Source organism: Emydura macquarii, unplaced genomic scaffold (genome assembly GCF_026122565.2).
Source record: "Emydura macquarii macquarii isolate MOO-44397 ecotype Brisbane River unplaced genomic scaffold, CSIRO-AGI_Emac_v2 contig_1253, whole genome shotgun sequence".
NCBI classification, from domain to species: Eukaryota; Metazoa; Chordata; order Testudines; family Chelidae; genus Emydura; species Emydura macquarii.
The window spans coordinates 80,661,824-80,683,589 of record NW_027131390.1 but is presented as its reverse complement, the minus strand read 5'-3'; the positions used below and the strand labels follow the sequence as shown (position 1 = coordinate 80,683,589).

The following is a 21,766-nucleotide window of genomic DNA, read 5'->3' as shown; positions in this document are numbered from 1 at the left end:
TTGGTGCACAGCAGGCTGGTGTGCTGTAGACTGTTCTGGCTTGCCATTCACTTGCTGTGAAGACCAGGCCTCGCAGTGGAATCAAAAAACCCTGCTTTCTCTCACACACACATACATTTACTTTCTCATCTTGGCTTTGACCCTTTTCATACAGTTAAGATTTAAAAAAAAATCTTGCTAGTTTAATGGCACAAAGACTCTGCATTTTGCCCAACAAGTTACAGAGTCTGTAGAGCTTGATCACTACATTGTCTAATTGTGGAGCCTTTGCTGTATAAAAGCAAAATGCGTCAGCATTAAAGCCTTCCTTTCCATATCAAATTTGACAGCAGGTGGGATGATCTTTCATCGTTGTACTGGGGATGATTTCATCCCTGCTGTTTCCTCCCTCACTGCGTTTCTTTAAATTTTTGCTTTTTGACTTAAAAGTGAATGTGTGCCTGAAACAGAGTCAATGTGTGGAGAGTGCAGGCGTGGAGAGCATATTCTGTGTTCTCATCAGAAATTCTGAAACACATTTCTCCCTCTCGCCTGATCTTTTGGGTCTATCCTTCACTTCCTCCAGATCGTCTAAGTAGTTCAACAGGTGCCTACTCTCTACCACATGGCATTCTGTCCCACTGCAATGTGGAAAATGGCATTTAGATGGGGTTCTACTCAGCAGAGCTGTGTGAAAAAAATTCATCTGGTTGGTTAAAATGTATGCAAAAAAGGAGCAAGATTTTGTTTGTTTGTTTGTTTTAAGAAGAAAAAAAAGGAGAAATCTGAAAGAAGTGAGATCATATTTTGCTATCCTGAAGGTTGCTTTTTGACTCCAAGACCCACTTTCCAAGCCAGTGGAGAGGCTTTGGGTTAGATTCCTTAGTACATTCCGGCTCCTTTGTGTCACACTGATGGTGCAAAGGGGCTGAAGAGGGGCCAGATCTAGCTAACTGAGAAGTCCACTGATGGCGAAGACATCTCAGCTGACACAGAGAATACTTGGCTCCTCCTCAACCTCATCCTACCACCACTGCAGGCTGTGATTCAGAGGCAAAGGGGAACCTGACAGGAGCACACAGTCCTGGCTATCTCTAGCTGGTGTGCAGTTCCAGAGGATTGTTGCCAACTGGCACACATTAGAGTAGTCCCTAGATTGAACTAACCTATGCTGGAGCCAGGGTTATGAGCCAAACTCAGAAAGTTGAGTCACAAAACCCATGAAATTTAAATGAGTGGGTTTTGCACAGCTCCAGTTGAGATCTATTCCTTTTGACACATGTGCATAGTTAACAGTTGTCATAGGTAACACACCATTAGAAAGCTAAGAAGTCCTTAGGAAAATGTTTTCCTTGCGTTTAGTTATCAATGTGTTATTTAACATGTAGTTATTTAGAAACTGAATACTCACTGTGCCAATCCAACCAGTTTTGCTTTCTTCTGTATGTTGTTTGCCCTGAGGAAAAAACAAACAACCCCCCCGCCCAGCATTACGGTGTATATTTCACATAGTTCCAGAGGGGTAGCCGTGTTAGTCTGTATACAGCAAAAACAACAAGAGTACTGTGGCACTTTAAAGACTAACATTTAATTTTAGCAGGCATAAGCTTTCGTGAGACTCAGCTCACTTCGTCAGATGCAGAGGTAGAAATGAGAAACATAGGATCATCATATACATATACAAGTGCATAGAGAACAACGGGGGAGGTGGATGAAAGCCGGGTACTTGAGGTCTAATGACAACCATTAAGTAGGAGGTGAGAATGGGTGAGCAAAGCAATTTACCTCTTGTAATGAGAGAAGTATTGTTCTTTATGCACTTGTATGTGTATATGATGATTCTATGTTTCTCTTTTATACCTCTGCATCTGACGAAGTGAGTTGAGCCTCACGAAAGCTTATGCCTGATAAAATTAAATTTGTTAGTCTTTAAAGTGCCACAGTACTCTCGTTGATTTCACATAGTCTAGATCACACAAATATGTATGAATACATTTTTCTTCCCTCCACCCCACTCGACTCTTCTTTATTAAGTCATCTGTCTATTTAGCTCCATTTTTCATACCTCTGGACATTGCCACATTTCATTCTCTCTTGTAAAGTCACAGACCGTGAGGACCGAAAAATTCTGAATTCTTCTGAGCCACTGCAGACAGATCCTTTCATCGGTTACCCATGTTACAACACTCAAATAGTGATCCCTGGAAATAATAAACACTATTAGATACTTTAACATCTTCCAGATGCTACTTTTCCTAAGAGTGATGTCCAATAGTTCAATTAATTCTATTGATTCAGGTCTTAAACTTTTAGTTTCAGTGGACTTTTCAGTTGCATTTAATGCTACAATTCTCAGTAACCCACTGCAATGCTCAGTGTCTATTGTTTAGCCATCAGTAATGCCTTGGCTTACTTTCATTCACAGAGTAAGGAACTAGCTAGAGGTTCTTGTGTGTCCATGTCCTACAAGAATTATTGTTAAATGCTGACAGATATAATACTGTTTCCTGATGGGTGGAAATCAGAACTGCTCAACAGCATGTCAAAAGCCTTAAAGGGGACTCTACTTTAATAAAGGGATTCTAAAGGGGATTCTACTAGTTAAAGGGGATTCTACTTTATCTCAAATTATATGGGTCTCAGATTGTGAAGTGGCTAAGGTATGTAGTGAAGTGATGACCTGGAATTCTTGGTTAACCAGTGAGTGCAGATAAAATGGAGATTAAGCTAGCTGGTCCTATGCACTTGCTAAATGGGAGTTATTATCCGACTAATTCGGTTTGATATCTCCAGGAGTCCTGTGCTTACTATGAAGGGCTTGAGCATACTAATATTACATTTTTCTACTCAAGTACCTTAGTTCCATCTCCAGAACATCATCCAGCAGATAACTTTGCTTTATAAGAAGGACTTAGAATCAAAGAGATAAGTTTTCATGGTCTGTTACTCTTGTGTATAAAAAGAGAACAGACAGCTACACCCTCCCATTATGACGGGTAATTATTATCGTGACCTGATCTAATGCAAGTATCTTCACAGGACTTTGCTCTTAGCTCTATAGCTACAGGTTTGTCAAAGTTCATGTATCCTCTCCTTCCCTTAATAATCAGCTGGCAAAGTGCATGAGAGGTTTTGTGGTGAAATTAGTTAACTATTTAGGAGACAACAAACATGCCCCCTCTGCAAAAAACCTTGTACTTATTATTTATTTCAACCACGACAGCTGTGCTTTGTCAGACATGCCACTTGGCTCCCCAATCTGATTATTTTTTGGTCAGTTTATGATTACAGTGTAGGAGCGGTTTTATACACATATGAAGTACATGATCTCTAAGTCTGTGCTGCATTGCGCATGGCACTTGGCTGTGAATCGAAATGCTCGGATAGGACACTTGTACTTCACTTTTTATGTTTCGTGAACAGTTTCAAGTTTAATGTTTTATTTTAATGTTGCTGTTTTGATTGTTTTGGAGCTATACAGCTGAAACCACAGAACAAGTGAAATTACAAAAGGGAAATGGTTAGAGGAAGGAGTCTTTGATACTTCTCTCCCCCCCATCCCACCAATGCATCCAGTTGTTTCCGCTGGTAGTTAGAAAAGAAATCCAAATTTGGTAACAAAAAGCATTTTAAAAGTTGGTTTTGGTTCTTAGAAAGATTTAAACATCAAACAAGACAAGGCAATTAAAAAAAAAGAAATGAAAACCATCGTTTTGTTCAAAGACTTTTTTCCATCCTTTTTTTTTTTTTTTTTTTTAATTATTATTATTAATGACCATATTTTACAACCAGTAGGTGGGCTGAAGCATACCTCTGGGTTTCAGGGATTTTAACATTTGAAGAGTAAATTGCGATGTGATTAATTCAAATTACAGAGGCGTTAATGCAAAAGCATTGCATTTCACTTCCTTGCTTTCTCCCTGGGAAGAGTACTCCTGCAATCCTGTACCACAGCGTGTTCTCCCACCCTGCAAACTCTCACTTGCAACTCTAGTACAAACTGATAGCCTCACAGGGTGAAATCCAGCCCTGGAGGTTACTTACATCTGATTTAACCATCCCACACACTCAGCACCACAGGGATTTATGTGGGATTTGAATGATATATGGGCCTTGTGCTGGCCTTCTGCAAATGCACAAATTTCACCAGAGTGTTAAATGGCTAAATGTTGCCATTTCAACTATTCTGGCAGCTGTCCTAGAGAAATGGTGGGAGTGCCGCTCTGAATAAATGCTATAATTTGTGAGAAATTCCTAAATCTTACAAGCCAGAGCCCCTCAAAAGAGACAGGATGAAAGGAGCTTCTCCCCACATTGTTTTCCTTGGGCACAATAGAAGTTCTCATGCTCAGAGAGGGTAAGGACTCCATAATATCAGGGTTAATGCATCAGCTTGTGCAAAAGGCCACAGGTGTCCTTGTCAGCCCTCTGGGCCCAGCCAGGAGAACTGGATATCACTGGAAATAGGTGCATATAGCACCAACTGTAAGCTTGGTGAAGTGGCTATGCATCCTGGGCAGCACTGTACAGGCAAATGCACGCAGGCGTAACGCCTCCTGAAGCTCCCCATGGGGTAGCAAGGCCGTGTATGCCACCCACCCCTGCCGGCCCTCCACGAAGGGCTGTTCTGAATGCCAGAATTTAGCTGTAAGAGGGTGAAAATACAAAAACCAAAAAAGAAAAAACCCTACCTGCACCCCTTTCTCTATCCCCAGCTGGCAGTCACTTTACAGCAGGGACACCTCTCTGCCTTTTCAAAAAGGGAAAACTTGAGACAAACTCACACAATATTTTGTGGTCACTTTGCCCTCTGTAAGAATGCTTCCTATGCAGGCCCCACCATGCATACTCTCGGTGCCTTACATTACATCACAACAACCACAGACCATCGGTTTATTTATTGAACTTCACTATCGTTGACTCAAGACAGGTTGGAGTTGTGCATAGGGAGGGTTATTTGTAACAGCATCAAGTGCTTCCTACATTTACTTACAAGATCAAGGTTTAATTTAAGTGTTACATGTATCATATTTGCTCCTAAGCAGACAAACATTTGTATTCTTGAAAATTCTGAGCCTGAATATTCCAGATTTATATGGTTACACCAATATAAAATTAGAGTAATCCCAGTAGAAAATCAGGCCCTGTATTAGGCTGGGAGAGTGTGTGCATGTTATTGTTCTGAGCCAAAAATGGCATTGTTCTGCTTTTACTGAGTGCCAGTGAAATATGAAGGGATTTTTCTAAAGAACAAAGAAAACCATTAAAAAACAAACTGAAAACAGATATATATTCTACACTTCTATCTGGAAAACTTCAGGCGCTAGCTAGCATCATCAATATTTTGTAGGGCCATAATAGAATAAATGAACATTTTGTATTTTGTAGGGCCATAATAGAATAAATGAACATATTAATACAAACAAATAAATGAGGTTCCATATATGTTTCAATCACTGATTCAGTTAATACAAAGCATGTTGATTAAACTGAGGTAAGGATCAGAACGGGATACTCTGTATTCTGGCTGTAGTTATTTAATAACACAGCTGTCTTATTTCCTGACTAACAAGCCTGCTTTGCTTTCTCTAAAGATTATAACAACTTTCTGTGTGATAAAGTACACTGTATCTCAGTGTTTCTAAATTCTTACTGTAAACATTAGACACCTACACTCAATAAGTCTACAGTATTGTGGAAACAGGAGACTCTGGATACAGAATTGTGCGTGTATGTATTAAATTCTTTTGGTTGCTCTTTTCAGAATACTCAAATTTATGTCAACTAGCACACTGTCAGTGACATTTTGAGAAATAAGACGTTCATTTACGAACATTTATGTTCAGAATTGCTGGTTTCCATAATATTTCTAAGAAAAAGACACATTCTAAGTTAACTTTGGTATGTTACCTCACAATGTAAGCAGTATTGCTTTAAAATGAGCCAATGAAAACACAGTGGAATCTGATCCCAGTGAAACCAGACACAGTGAATCTTCATTTACAGTGAAATAAAGTGACAATTCTGAATTTTTCTCAGTGCATTGTAATGTGAAAATTGCAATTCCATGTATAGTCAATTTCTGCTCATAGTAAAGCTGTTCTGTGAAATGACTTCACTATAAGAAGGATCCACTGTATATGATGAGCCAATAACATGTCATATTCTCAACACAAGAAATCTGGAACATGCCACCACCTTTAAATAATTTTTAGAAAGGATAATCTCTGCATGTGGTTTACACAGTAAATGCTATTCCTCTCTGAGCAGTGTGATAAATGTAATATAGTAGTAGTCTAGGGCATTCACAGAGAAAACAAACACATACTATTAAAACTACTTACCCTGATATTATGCTAGCTGGCGCAATAATTTCCCTGGAATTCACAGTAGGAAGAGATTGGGTATTCAGAACAAATAATTTTACAGTAGGATTTTTAGCTCCTGCCTAAAAAAAAAAATATTTCACAGTATTTTTGAAGACAGTAAATACTTTCTAAGTGAAAACAACTCTTGAAATTAGAGATGACAGCAAAGAAACTGTAAAGTGCTGCAGCAGTGAGACAGCAGTACCATGTAGGTTAGACTGTGTGAAGAAAAATAAATTTCTGAACACAATTCTGTTCAGATGGGCACATACACTTATCTTTTTTTTTATGAAGAGATAAGCCACATAGTTCTAGTGAAAACATAGCTCTCCATTTATAAACATCCATAATTGTGTTTGGTATATTGTGCCTTCATTTACTATATTTGTTAATATACCAAATATACCATAACTTCTGCCAAAGGGTAGGGCTTATTGCTCTCTAGCAATGGGTCACATTCAACCCCACTACCACATGAGGAGCAAACCACCCTTTACTATGGATTCAGGAAGCTCTGACGTCCCACAGTAATATATTTCATGAGCAGGTGCTCTCTCCTCTAAGAGAAGTCAGCGTCATCCCCTTCAGGTAATTGATTCCTCTACAAATGACAATCACCCAGAAATGCCAGTAATTGGAGTAAAAAACTTGCAGCTCGTCCCTCCCAAGACCAGGGATATTCCATGCCAAAGGGGATACATACTTCTGAGGAGTTCACTGAAGAAGCAAACAAACCCATTACCTTGCGACTGTTGGTGAGATCCTTACCCATCAAAGACATCACCAGTATTTCCTTACTTTCTTGGCCACAAAGCCCACAACAAATGAGAAATTAAAACAAGCAATCTCCTAGAAGCCATGGACAAAAACATCCCAAAACATGCCAAATCAATTTCACTGGGGGAGGAAGGGAGGTGCTTTTTATGGTACCACTGAAATGTTCCTGATTCTCACACATCCCTCTTCCTCTCCCTAGCGTCCCAGTCAGAAGCATTTGCTTTGAGATTTGTGGACAGAAGGTGCTATGTAAATGCAAACCTTATTTCACATCAGCTGAGTTTAGCTTTTTAACTACTGTACTCAAGTTGGGATCCCTGATGCTATTAGTCAACTATGCAGCTGGTAACCAGCTGGACCAGTGTCAACATCACCAAACGAAGTTCAACTTTATCAATTATACCAGTTTTTCTTCTCTGTATGTGCAGCTCTAATTCATTTCACCTTGCTATCTTTCAGTCAATTTCCTCCACTGACTCTATCTAAGGGACTAATTCTCCTTACTTTGTGGGATATGGTAGCCAAATGGCAGTGGAGCTGGTGGAAGGGAGCTGTGCACTCAGAGCTCCACCCACGGTATCAAGGATAGAATGGCACGAGGTGGACAGTGAATCTGTGACTATGAAATACACTGGCCCATATTACCCCTCTTTCCTCTATAGAAGTCACACATCAACCCAGGCGGCTATCACAGCCCATGGGCTACAGCTGTGGCTCTGGAGAGTTTGTGGCCTGCAGGAGAGAATTCCATTAACAGAAGTCCAAACAAACACACACCCATTTGCACAGTGCCATATACCAGCATGTCTCACTATCTCCATGGCTGCTTGTCATCCCTTCAATGTTTTTGGAGAAATAACAAAACCTTAAATCAGACTTTTTCCCCCCGGAGTTAATAAAAATACATTAACATTGCCAGATGCTGTTGACTTCAGTAAGATTAATCACAGCAAGCTGTTGAGGAGAGACAGACAATATTTTCATTAGCAGGAACTGATTAAATGATTAAGAGAATAGTCTCAAACTGCTGAACAACCATGTTTAATAAATAACACAGACCTTGGGATATGGGAGTCTAATGGTCTTTGGATACTGCAGCGTGTCTTCTGCATAAAAAGAATACTCCATAACAGGAACTTCTGTATCATTAAACTCTGCATATGCTAGAAAATTGGCATTTGGAGACCACCACAGAGCAGAGTGGGTGCCAAACATTTCCTCTGAAAGAGATGCAAAGGCGTTCTTTTGAAGTAATAGCTGCTAAATTGGCTTCTGTATCTGAATTACTGTTCTCATTTGGTTTGCGCGGATTTATGCTTAAATTCAGCTACTGAAGTACAGACTATTTGCCTGGGCTGTATAATGACATAGAAAATGAATGCTTACAAAGAATAGCCTTTTGTGGCTATACTTCCTGTTGCTGGCAGCAACAATGAAAACAATCTGTACATGGGACAAGTCCCATCATCTCTCTCACACTCCCATTAAAAAAAGCATTTTAAAACAACATAAAACCTTTATCACTTTATGATGTATAAAATCCCCAAATAAGCTTTCAAGAATATAACCAAGTTATCTGGAAGTAAAGCAGATCAAGAGCCAACTACAAGAGTTGAAGATAAAAGCCAGACATTTAAAAACTTGGTATACATTTCTGTTTTTAACCCAATATGAATTCTGCAAAGATTTACGATCATGGAACCACACTGACCTCAATGGTTTGACTTTAATGGAATTGCGCAGGGTAGAATTTGGCCTATATGTCCAGATAGCCGGTGAATGGAATGGCCTCGCTAAATGTTAAACCATTAATGCACTATTTCCCAAACTTTTGAAAGCTGAGGTCCACTTAAGGAAAATAAAATCAGCTATGGTGCCCTGGTAACCTCATGTGGCGTGAAAGGCCGACCCACCTTAATTTATAAATTTTCCATGATCTCCTAGCTCATCCTTCATACCCACTCCACCTACATCTTGCAAAACACTGGAGTAGATCTTCATAATAGATTGCCTCTCCTTTCTAACACTCTTGATGATCAGCAAAATAGTTAATCATGTTAACAATTTCAGTATTCTTGGGATGAGAGTCAGTACCCACTGAAGTGAATGGGGAGGTTCACACTTCACAGCTATTATTGCAGGTTTTCTACAAATTCAGGCAGTTGTCTCTGCATTGGATACACTGATGTTTAGAAGAGTCTCTTTATAATGATAAAGGTTAGAGACTTGGTTTAAAAAAAAAGAAAGAAAAAAAAAGAAAGCGGAGACTCTGGGACCAATTCAGAGGTCTAGCTCTATCCCTACACCAGGGGTTCTGCACCTTTATTGTTCTGAGATCTCCCAACACACTATAAAAATTCCAGGTCCCAGCGGAGGAGGTCTCAGGGCTCCTGGCTTCAGCCACTGGGTGGGGGGGACGGACGGACGACGGGACCTTGGAGCTTTAGCCCTACGGGGCTCAGGGCTTCAGTCGCAGAGGGGAAACTTAGGGCTCTGGACTTCAGACACTATGCAAGGTCTTGGGGCTTCGCCCAGGAGGTGAGGGGGCATGGGGCTCTGGGAGGGGGGTAGTGAGGGCTTAGGGCTTGTGCCCCACAGGGCACCAGGGCTCTGGGCAGGAGGTTCAGGGCTTCAGCCCTGCAAGGCACCAGGGCTCTGGGCAGGGAGGAGCTCGGGGCTTCAGCCCCGCAGGGGCATCAGGGCTCCAGGTTTTAGGCCTGTAGCTCTGTTCCTGGCTGCAGCCCCAAGGGACGCTTCGGGGTCCAGGGCTTCAACCCTGTGGCTCTGTTCTCAGCTTCAGCCCCATGTCAGCACCAGGGCTCAGGGCACCGGGCTTTAGCTCCATGGCTCTGCTCCCAGTTTCAGCCCCACGGTGGGCACTGGGCTTCAGTCACAGGGCCTACGGCCTCCTGAAACCATCCCAGTGGGCTGCAGACCCTGGTTGAGAACCACTGCCCTATACCACACATCCGGGAAGGGGAGAGCAAGCAAACTATTTTGGGAAACACTACATTAATTAATTTAGAATATTTGAGAGTGGGTTTTTCATTTAAAATACCAAGTTTTATCCACTGTTGTCAAAGCGCTTTGCCTCCATTTTATAGATGGAGAAACTGAGGCACAGAGTGGAGAAGTGACTTGACCCCAGCTGCAAAATGGGCATCATCATATCTACTTTCCTTTTTAAAGCATTTTGATTTCTGCAGCTGGCAAGTTCTATGCACAGTAGAACCTCAGAGTTACAAAAACCTCGGGAAAAGAGGTTGTTCATAACTCTGAAATGTTTGTAACTCTGAACAAAATGATATTGTTGTTCTTTCAAAAGTTTACGACTGAACATTGACTTAATACAGCTTTGAAACTTTACTATGCAGAAGAAAAAGGCTGCTTTTAATCATCTTAATTTAAATGAAACAAGCACAGAAATAGTTTCCTTACCTTGTCAATTTTTTTTTTTTTAAACTTTCCCTTTATTTTTTGTAGTTTACATTTAAAGTAGTACTGTACTGTATTTGCTTGCTTTCTTTTTTATGGTCTCTGCTGCTGCCTGATTGCACACTTCCTGTTCCAAATGAGAGGTGTGGTTGACAGGTCAGTTTGTTACTCTGGTGTTTGTAACTCTGAGGTTCTACTGTAGTATGAGTTATGTGGTGGTATTATTTTAAATGCTCTCTTTCCTCCATGCATTTATTTATTTTTACATATTTTAAACAGATTAACAAATATGTTTCTACATTTTCTTGTAAGGTAAAGTACATATGGTTACCTTCATATACCCAGTCAGCTATTCCATTAAAAATTTTATTTTCTTCTCCATTCGTGGTGATCTGCACACTTCCAACACCTGGTGACTCTTTTATGTAAATGTTATTATTCCAAACATATACCTGTAAAAAAAAAACCTCAACAACTTAATTACAGTAGTTACTGTTACAATGCAACGATAGAACAAGTCACACAGCTCCTTCCTATTCCTCTTCCACTATCTTATTCATCGCTCTTTTAGATGGCAGAGATGGTCTTTGACAGTTATGTTTTACTAAACATAATGCAGGCACTTAAATAAAAACATTATTTATTAGTATTAAATTAATTAACAATTTAAAAAAAAAACAACCAGAGTAGTGAGTGGTCTGGCCTGTGGTCATAAATAGAGACCTGAGGTACAAAATCATCAGGTATTGTTAATAATCAAGAGATAAGTGCTTCTATAGCACTTTCCATCAGTAGATCTCAAAGCACTTTACAATTATCCCCCATTTTATAAATGAGGTAAAGTGACTTGCTCAAGATCACCCAGCAGGCAAGACAGGACTAGAACACAAGTCTCCCAAATTGTACTCCAGTACTCTATTCACCCAGCCATACTGCCTCCCCTGCACTGATCTGTATTAAGTTTTTAAAGCCCCATTATTAACATTTTCTCTAGATGCAGATTTATTTTCTTTCTTTAGTAACTGTGGTTTTTTTCACCTGTCTTACAACAAAAACTGTAAACTCTTTGATAAAACATTGGCAAGGGGCATAGTTACCACTTAAGGTTTGTAAGGATGATGCATGCCTTTGACAACTTTTTACAACAGGCAGGACCCCAGTTTTTCGGAAGCTCTGTATAAAGTAAGATGTGCAAAACCCTACTCAGCATATTGAGGCCCATGACAGACAAGAATGTACAAGGGCTGCTGTGTACGCTGGGTAGCTTGTCATGGGAGCAAGTATGGAAGTATTTCTGATACAGGGTAGTGAATCCATAGACCAATACCCCATGCAAGGAATTCATTACAGGCCACAGCTGCTATGACAGCCTAGAGGCTGCAGACAGTAGCTGCAGTCATTGGACAATGGCTTTACACCCTGTCTTTGGATCTGGGAGGATTTTGTCTCCTTAACACTTGTATAGCCTCTCTCTCCCTCTTCCCCTCCCCCCCATAAAGATCATTTACTCAGGCTTTGCTCAGAGAATGAGAATTTGACCCTGAGAAAGCACACAGCTCACTGGCAAGCAATATTGCAGGAGTGGTGTATTACTTTCTGCTGTTTTGTAGCAAGGTCCCCTACATGTGTGGTGTTCTATGTGACTGTATAGATGGGCCCAAAGCCTCCACTATTTACAGAAATACTGCTCAGAAAAATCACAAGGGGATTGCAATGCTTCTAACGGCAACAGTAACTTAAAGGAACCATTTGACTATTCTCCAACAGAGGAAAAACACCATCATAACAAATCTGTGCTAAATGTGGGCATCAGCCCTCTATACTGATATCCATACTGTGGCTGTGATGCTGGCAGACCAGGTGCCAGCTCATGCCAAAGCCCCAGGCCTCACTGAACACTTACAAAATATAGATGGAAGTCAGGTTGACTCCCTTGTGTATTAGTATAGATCAAAGTGATTGTTAAATGTATAACAATGTAATTGGTGTCTAAACTTCCTGAAAACTAATGGGATGCTACATGCATTGTTTTCTCTTATCTGTATCCAGTTATAATGTAATAGCAAACATTTACATTGTATATACCCCTGTAACTAAATAATCCATTAAATGAGAAAGAAACCTTGTAGAATGCAAATGAAGAACTTTAACAGGAAAGTGCTAATTTCAAAGAAAGTGGTCATTGTGAATGATTGGAGATCAAAGACTCCAAATGCATTCCTCACCTCCATCAAAGAAAAAGCACATGTGGGTAGTGACCCTGTCAGCTTGTTTTCTGTGAGAAGAAGCTATAAGTATGGACACAAGAAAAAATTCTTCATCTCGGGACTGTTTGGATTCTAACAGGTCAGAATAACTGAATGACAGAAATCCCCAACGTTATTCTAGTAGCCCTGAGAGACTTTTGGGAAACTGGCAGATTACTATATCTCTGCTATTATTTGGAATGATATATATATATATACGGCTGAGTTGCAGTCTATTTATTTATTTAAACCTCTCAATAATTCTCATTTCTTTTTCCTAGCTAATATTCTTTTAGTTAGTGTACTATAGAATTGGCTACCAGTGTTGTCTTTGGCATGAGATCTCGGGTGCAAACTGACCTGGATGAGTCACTGGTCTTTTGGGACTGGGTGTAACCTGAATGTGTTGTCATTTTTCATGTAAGTGGCTATCTATCACATACTCCAGCTTGCCTGGGTGGCAAAAGAGACAGGAGCATCTATGGAGATTATCTGTGGGTCCACATTTGTTACTGGCTTGGTGAAATCTAATTATAGAACATACCACCAGTTTGGGGCAGTTTGCTTTTGACCATCTGCCTTGAGGTAAGAACTCATGGTCATGAGCCACTCCAGACCGTGTGACAATGGTATTGGAAATGCACTGCAGAAATTTCATTATACTTATATTTACTAACCAGTTTGTGACCAACAGGTGACCAGGATATGTACTGGGTATCATTAGGAAGTAGATTGTCAGTTACTAGGGAACTAGGAAAAAACAAAACAAAAAGTGTATAAGAAAAACAAATCAATAGAATGTCATTTCATTGCAAACTACTGGCTTTACACTATGTAGATTTTCTGTAATAGCTACTGACCTTGTATTTAAATCATAGATGTGGTATGAAGCCGTATATGAATGCCTCCAGAGCTGCAAGAAAATCATTTTTATATTGAGAAACTTTCTCACCAAGGTTGTCTTTAGGAGTCCTGTGAATGTGTTATTGGCAATAAGTATTTGACAGCTCCCCAGACTCCCATTTGGGACCGGTGAACACAACCAACAGGCATTGGCAACCACCAGTGGGCCAGACTGTCCTCACCCATGGAAAAAGCAGAAGAGGAGGCTATAGAAAGAAAACTCTGCAAGGTTCATCTTGAGCTTTCCTTAAACCATCCTCTCTGGTGGGAGCTGCCCATATATCAAAGGGATGGTCATTGATTAAGATCAGAGATAGAGAGATCTAGGGACTTGGGGGGACTGCAGGTTAGGCAAGGCATGCTCCCTTCCATCACTGGAGATCCATAGCAAGACTGGAGCAGACCTGAAGCTTCCCTGAGTCTCACTGGTACTCCTGCTGTTTCATTGGCACTTGTCCTTCAATGCCATACTGCTTTACTAGACATTCTGCTGTTTCATGGTCTCATTACCTCCCAGGAATGATTTGTGTAGCAGTTCACCCAGGAAGAGATAACAGTGCCAAGGTATATCATTTCCCACTTAGATTTTGTAACTAAAATCCATCCCATCCCTCAGTTCTGCCTCTTGAAGTCTACAGATATCTAGCTTCATGGAGTTCCAATGGGGGTATCTAGGTAAAGTGAGGAAATAGGATAGTACATGGGGCTCGAGGGATCCTATCTGACCCTGTGGCAGGATATCAAACTAGATGGCCGATAGATCTGATCCAGTTTGATAGTTCTTATGCTCCATCCATCATTGCTATTAAATAATGCATTTACTGTTATGTTGTTTTTTCTGGTAAAACAAAAGAAAACAATAGCTATGTACAAAACCAATACAATATACTCCACAAAGTTTAATAATTGTTCCATAGCAGCAGGCTACCAGATAATTTACTCCGTGTAATTTCTCATTCAATCAAAAGGGTTTTTTTTCTAACTTTACTTGCTCACATGCATTGGTGCTTACTAGCCACATGGCTATTATATAATAGATGTTCATGTCCTTATGATTTATTGATTTGTGCTAGGTTTCTTCTTATAAAAGTTAATTTCTCTATTCCAGGAGCTCATCTTTTAATTCTTGAATAACCTGGCAACTGAGAGGTTTGCATCACATTAGCCCTTCCAATGCTGGCATTTTCTAATCTCTTCAAGACTGATTTCACTGCATCTCTGTGATCCATTTGAAAAGATCAAATTCTATAGTGACAGGCACCATAAAAATGCTGATTAGATTGATGGATAAATGATCAGAACCAAGTGACCTATAATCAAATGAATGCTGAGCAGATATTATTAAAATTTATGCTAAGTAGAGATGGGTCCTGAACAAAAACCCTGCATTCAAACACCACTGAAATTTTTTTGGGGGGAAGAGGACTTGAAAACCGCATCCAGTGCTTCAATCTTTAATCAAGTCTTTAATATAAACTAAACATTAATTTTATTGCCATTCTGGGAAATGTCAGCATTATAAGCGTTAATATGATGAATACCTTCCAATGAGGTTCAACAAGGACAAGTGCAGAGTCCTGCACTTTGGACGGAAAAATCCCATGCACAGCTACAGACTGGGGACCGATGAGCTAGGCAGCAGTTCTACAGAAAAGGACCTGGGGGTTACAGTGGATAAAAAGCTGGATATGAGTCAGCAGTGTGCCCTGGTTGACAAGAAGGCTAATAGCATATTGGGCTGCATTAGGAGGGGCATTGCCAGCAGATCGCGGGAAGTGATTATTCCCCTCTATTCGGCATTGGTGAGGCCGCATTTGGAGTATTGTGTCCAGTTTTGGGCCCCCCCACTACAAAAAGGATGTGGACGAGTTGGAGAGAGTCCAGTGGAGGGCAACAAAAATGATTAGGGGGCTGGAGCACAAGACTTATGAGGACAGGCTGAGGGAACTAGGCTTGTTTAATCTGCAGAAGAGAAGAATGAGGGAGATTTGATAGCAGCCTTTAACTACCTGAAAGGGGGTTTCAGGGAGGACGGAGCTAGGCTGTTCTCAGTGGTGTGGCAGATGACAGAATAAGGATCAACAGTCTCAAATTGCAGTGGGGGAGATCTAGGTTGGACATTAGGAAAAAGTTTTTCACTAGGAGGATGGTGAAGCACTGGAATGGGTTACCTAGAGAGGTGGTGGAATCTCCATCTTTAGAGGTTTTTAAGGTGCAGCTGGACAAAACCCTCGCTGGGATTATTTAGCTGAGGTTAGTCCTGCTTTGAACAGGGGGTTGAACTAGATGACCTCCTGAGATCCCTTCCAACTCTATGATTCTATGGCCCTATTGTACAAGAATTAAAAGACTAGCTTCTGGTATACAGAAGCTAACTTTTATGACAACAGGAAACAAAAGAGCACAAGCCTGTAAATCATGAATATATGGTATGTATAGTGTGATTAGTAAGCAATGAGGCATGTTATGACTGCTAATACTGGAAAAAAGAAAAATCAGTGAAAAGTTAAAATATAATGTACTATTTAAAAAATGTAAAAATACAGGATTCTGGTAAAAACAAAACTTCACTGAATAATTGTTCGGGTTATGCCAAATTTTAATGTGTTTAAGAATACAACAGAAGTAAAATCCCAAGCAAGGTAGTTCAAGTGTCTGGTTAATGTATTTTTCCCACGTGAAAATTCATTAAGTACTGAGTCATAGTCATTAAAGTGCAAGAACAGATGACTGTTTGCAGAAATTTGTGGTTTGAACTCTATAAAAAGCATTAATTGTTCAAAACTTCCATCCATGTGGACAGAGCTCTGTGAGAAAGTCATCTAATATTTGCATATTGTGTGAGCTATCACTCACTTAGTACTTCAGAATACAAGCAGGTCTTTTAAAAAAAAAAAAAAAAAAAAAAAAAAAAAAAAAAAAGATTCATCAGCCAGCACACACATTATGGGACAGATTCGCTGCCCCACTATGTTCCCTTGCTGCTGCTCAGGTGAAATCACCCCACAAGCTCCCTGCTGAGGAAGCCCACAGTCTGGGGGAATCCTCAGAGGCCCAAAGATAGCAGAGCTTGCTCTCATCCTCCTTCCTCTCAGTCCCTAGTGCAAGGACATGTCAAGGGATGGGGGAAGGGGACAGGGTAAGTGATGCATTCCCTCTATCCACAGACTGGCATATATTTCCTCAGGGGCCACAATCAGATGGTGCAAAATGGCAGCTCCAAATTCAAGATCAAGGTAGGGGCAAAGAATGGTTCCCTCACTTTGTGCCCACCTTCTGCGGGGCAAAGCGGAAAATCTGTCCCTATACCTTATTACACACACGCACACACAAAAAATGCATTAAAGCAGTATCATTAAAATATCAATAACAAACAATAATATAATGGCAAAGCCAAGCACTCAAAACTTAGGAAATGTCAGAACTATAGTTACCTGTGCCACTTTAATTCAGCCCCTTTGTGTGTGCATTATGATACAGTCTTTAATCGCATGTTCACATTTTTTCCACAGGACCACTGCCTCATTCTGTGCACAGAAAGGACACTGCTCACTTAATTAACAGCTATTCAATATTTTGTTCTCTTCACTGTTCAATGTGTGAGCCCCATGCTTTATATAGGGCACACTCTTCAAACTCTACTTTGAAGACAGAATTGCTAATTTCTTCATGGTTTTTTCTATGTTGCTCATCACTACAGTATCCAAGTGCTTCACAGTCACTAGTTAATTTATCTACATAACAGCCCTGTGATATGAGGGGATATTAATATCCCATTTTATAAATGGGGCACTAAGGAAAGAGATTGAGGTCAAAAGTATCCACTAATTTCAGGTGCCTTCAGGACCTGATTTTCAGAGTAATTAGCTTTAGATAGCACTTTTTATGTTCAAAGCACAGCTCCCATTGATTTCAAATTCAGCTATGAGTGCTCAGCATTTCTGCAAATCAGACATCAGGGTCTCAAGGAGGGCACCCAGAAAAAGAAGAACACACAATTAATTAGTGACCAACTGGGGAAAGTTTGGTTTAAGTGACTTGCTTCGCAAGGCAGGGCTAGAATCCAGTTCTCTAGGGCAGCATTCAACTGCCTAAATCATGAGACACGCTCATCCTTTCTAGTCCTGCAATCCCCCGCCTCATTCACTACACAGCTTCCAACATCTACAACAAATGAGGGATCCTGCAGACAACAGCGCTTTATTCTACACAATCCTGATTCATTCTTAGAACTGATCCATCTGATGTAGTGAATGAGGCAGGAATGTTGAAAAAATAGGCAACATTAAAAATTTCTGACATTTCCTAAATTCTACGAGCTTGATTCTGCAATCTTGATGTTCGTTTAATAGTTAATTGTGTAATATCCTAGATTTTAAAAAAAGCAAGCTGAAGCAACAGAAATTCCATTATGTGGCATCATATTGCCACCCATATGGGCCATAAGCAGAGCTGCAATCTTTAGATTATCACACAGACCTCTGCCACTATAGCTAACAGAGTAACTGACAGCAGTAGTATGCTGTCATCCTCAATGTGGTCCAGTACTAGAGAGGGATGGGACACTTCCACTGTGGGATTCCCAGATATTTGCTGATAGCAGAGGAGTGGTTGGAGACACTCAAGAATTTTGGGTTCCATTCCGGGTTCTGGAGAGGTGTGCGGTCTAATGGGCACAGACTCTTCTGTCCATTTTCCCCCAGCTTGCCTCATCCCATCCAACTGCCCCTGTTCTGACTCTTCCTCACCTCTGGCTCCCTGGTCCTAGTCTCATTTTCTTTGTCTACCCAGTCCTAGTCTCCACTCCTCAGGCTACACATTTTAGTCCCAGTCTCCTGCTCAGCCAGTTTTAACCTGACAGTCTGGCTCTCACACCTCCACACCGAATCACAGTCCCCTTACCCAGCCTATCCCAGTTCCCTACACCTCCTTGCCCCAGCCTGATAAGGCTCTTTGTTCCAATCTGCTCCTTTCCCTCCTCCCTGGTCCAGCTCTTGTCCCCTCTGCATTCAAGTCAGGCAGCCTTCCTCCTCCATGCTGCCTAGGTATCAGCAAGGGGGTTCACTGAAAGCACGGAGAGACAGGCTCTTTGAGCTGACTACCAGTGCCTTGCCCCAATCCAGTCTGTAGCAGTCATTACAGGAAAAGCCGAGCTCCACCCCTGCTGCCCTGGGCTGGAGGTGGCACATGCAGTCGCTCTGTGGACATGCTGCATGTGCAGTCTGGGCAGCACTAAGAGCTCTGAGTACGGCGAACTTTCTCAGTGCAAGGAGGGAATCTGAGCTGCTAAAATCTAGGCAGTCTCTTAAGCATGTGCAACCTGAAATTTTTCAAAGGCTTATAAATTGGCCAAAGTTGGCTGCATTTTACCAGCAACTGAAAAAGGTCCATCCCCTGACTCAAAGGACACACCCCCCTCCCCTGGTCAAATTTCAAATCCCACCTCCAAAGCACAGGGGCGCTAGCATTTCTCAAAGAAAAGGTCACCATGATTTTTTTTTTTTTTTAAAACACAGCACAACAATGTACTTTGCCCTTATTCTCAGAAATGGGTGGACCATTTTGGCTGAAATTTTTCAGACTTGAGCCTGAAGCAGACACTTGGCATGAAAAATTTCAGCTAAAACCATAAAATTTGGCAAATTTATAAGAAACTGAAAACTGGATCTTATAGTGGGACATGTCGGATAACCTTAATAGGTGGAGCTACTGGCCCCACCTATCATATCAATCTGCAGCAACCAAAAGATTAAAATTAATTCAAATTCTGGGAAGTCTGAGTCCTCCTTCCCCCCCACCCCCCTTTTTCCCTCTTCGTGCTTCTATAAAATACAATAGGCATGAAAAAAGAAAAAGCACCCTAGTACCTTTACATAATTGTATTGAAGAAGAGCAAATTTTCGGTCAGGAGATAAGATAGCCGTGGTTGCTCCATATTTGGCCTATCAACAAAGATGAAAGAGAAAAAAACATCACATAATGATTACACAGAGAAACGTGCTGCAGTACTTTCCCCAAAGTCTGAGGTGTAATGTATATGAACAAACATACTAATGTGCTATTTTTCAGAACTTCTATGGGTGTTTGATCAGCAGCATTCACAAGCACGATGTCATTGTCAGCGGTTTTGTGCAGGTATAGATTTCCTAAAGGAACAAGAGAAATGTCACTGAGCAACAATAAGTGAAAATGTTTCTCAACATTTACTATTTTCCATCTAATCTCATAGAGTAGGCAGACTATATAAAACAGAACAATTCAAAACTCTGGGCCTTCATGTACTGGGAAGGGACACAAGCCACAGCAACCAGTAAGAATTGCAGGCCCTGTGCTCCTATGAACACTTGGTTTGCTCCCGCCTTACTCCCCTGGGGAACTCAGCATACCAAAAAGGAAAGGAGCCCTGTTCTATCTCCTCTTGTTCCCCACACTGACCCAAGGAGTAGGATGGATGCACAGGGAGGACTGTGTTGTTCCCTAGAAGGGAACAGCAGAGACTTGCTCTTCTGGCATACAGGGGAATGTGCTTCCACATCATCAGCAACACAGGGATGTGCCTCAAGGGTGCCCTATGTTTTCACTGATCTTCATTCTGCTTTTAGTATTATTTGCATATTCTACAACAGCAATCTAAAAAACATTCAAACTTTTCCTTTACGTAGCAGTACCGCTAAGCAGTTAGGTAAGTACAGCCTGCCCTTAACATGAACATCAAATATCAGAGGTAGGCAGAGGTAACATTCTATCAACACAGACTGGTTACCTGAAATCCACTGCAAATTATATGATTTGTATCTAATGTCACCATTTAAATAATCCTGTAAGGTGAATGTTCTACGTGAGTCAGACGTGGTGGTTCCTGCTGGAAGAAAGAAAAGGAAGATGTGGATACTGCTCTGACCTACCCAGCAAAAGCTTTGTCTTCACTGCTAAAAATGGGTGCGTTTTTGCTCCAGGTTTACTAACAGGTTAACTATCCTGGTATAAAATCGTAGTGGAGACAACACACTGTAGTTTTACTGTGAGGTAAACTGTCAACAGGGGCTATAGTGCTGACCTTGCTAAGCCACCCCATGGTAAAAAACTCACAGGTGCCTTGTCTCTAGGAGGATTTTACAGCAAGATAACAATGCACCATAGTTATCTCCCTGTAAAAGCACCCACCTCTTTGGCAGAGAACACATTCTTAGTTTCTCTGCCCCGCTTGTTTTATAAAAGACAAAGACACTTATTAAAAAGAGAAAGTTCTCCTCTCCTCCGTGACTACTCTTGGGATTCACTGCTGTCTTCACTACCTTGACCATTATCTGTTTGCTTTAGACACCTATCATGTATGGGCTTGATCCCGAACAGCACAGGTGCACAAGCACAAGGGAAAAAATGATGGGCAGGTCAGGAAGCATAAATGAACGGGATTCTGCATCAATGAGAGTGTGGTTATACAGGATCAAATATAGGAACACATAACTCAGCACACCATTTGTATGCTGAGGATCACATTTAAACCGATGTCTCTTGAGACACACCCACACTCAGCCCTCTATTTTTAATCTCTTATACTCTTGAGAGTAAAGGAGTAGGCACACAAGGCTTGACACCTATTACCACTTAGGGTATGTCTACATTGGAGGTAGGGGAATAACTTCTGGCTCAGGCAGACATAAACGTACTAGCTCTGATCGAGCTAGCATATGAAAAATAGAAGCGTAGCCACAGCGGTGCAAGTGGCAGGACATACATACCACATACAGACTCCCACTGCTGGCACCACTATTTTTAGCTACACTGCTATTTTTAGAACACTATCTGGATGAAATTACACATCCAGCTCCCGTGTAGACATATCCTCAGTGCTGAGAACACCACCTAGTGCTCAACCTTATTTGTGTCTTTGTGTCTCCTACTTCACATCATGCAAGGATTTCCCAGACTATGCATTTTTCCAAGTCAAAATATTCCCAAATATGATATGAACAGGACCACTGAATCTGAATGTCAGCCTTTTCATTCATCCCTAGAGTTTACAGCACTTCCTGTCCCTACCGTCTCAGAAAGAAA

The 21,766-nt window shown here is 41.0% G+C and overlaps 1 protein-coding gene across 3 annotated transcripts in view; it reads right to left on the bottom strand.

Moving 5' to 3' along the window:
* Positions 1–21,766, bottom strand: part of LOC137153704 (dipeptidyl peptidase 4-like) — a 76,926-nt gene that overhangs the window by 41,392 nt on the left and 13,768 nt on the right. For 2 of the 3 annotated variants that reach the window (XM_067549365.1, XM_067549367.1), the window contains exons 3-12: positions 20,472–20,570; positions 19,760–19,854; positions 19,576–19,650; positions 13,666–13,718; positions 13,483–13,555; positions 10,891–11,011; positions 8,184–8,344; positions 6,324–6,427; positions 2,045–2,180; positions 1,391–1,435 (exon numbers count right to left, since the gene is read on the bottom strand). In XM_067549365.1, the coding sequence (XP_067405466.1) occupies positions 1,391–1,435; positions 2,045–2,180; positions 6,324–6,427; positions 8,184–8,344; positions 10,891–11,011; positions 13,483–13,555; positions 13,666–13,718; positions 19,576–19,650; positions 19,760–19,854; positions 20,472–20,570 (962 nt within the window). The remainder of the gene's footprint in view (positions 1–1,390; positions 1,436–2,044; positions 2,181–6,323; positions 6,428–8,183; positions 8,345–10,890; positions 11,012–13,482; positions 13,556–13,665; positions 13,719–19,575; positions 19,651–19,759; positions 19,855–20,471; positions 20,571–21,766) is intronic. The other variant, XM_067549366.1, reaches the window with a different exon arrangement.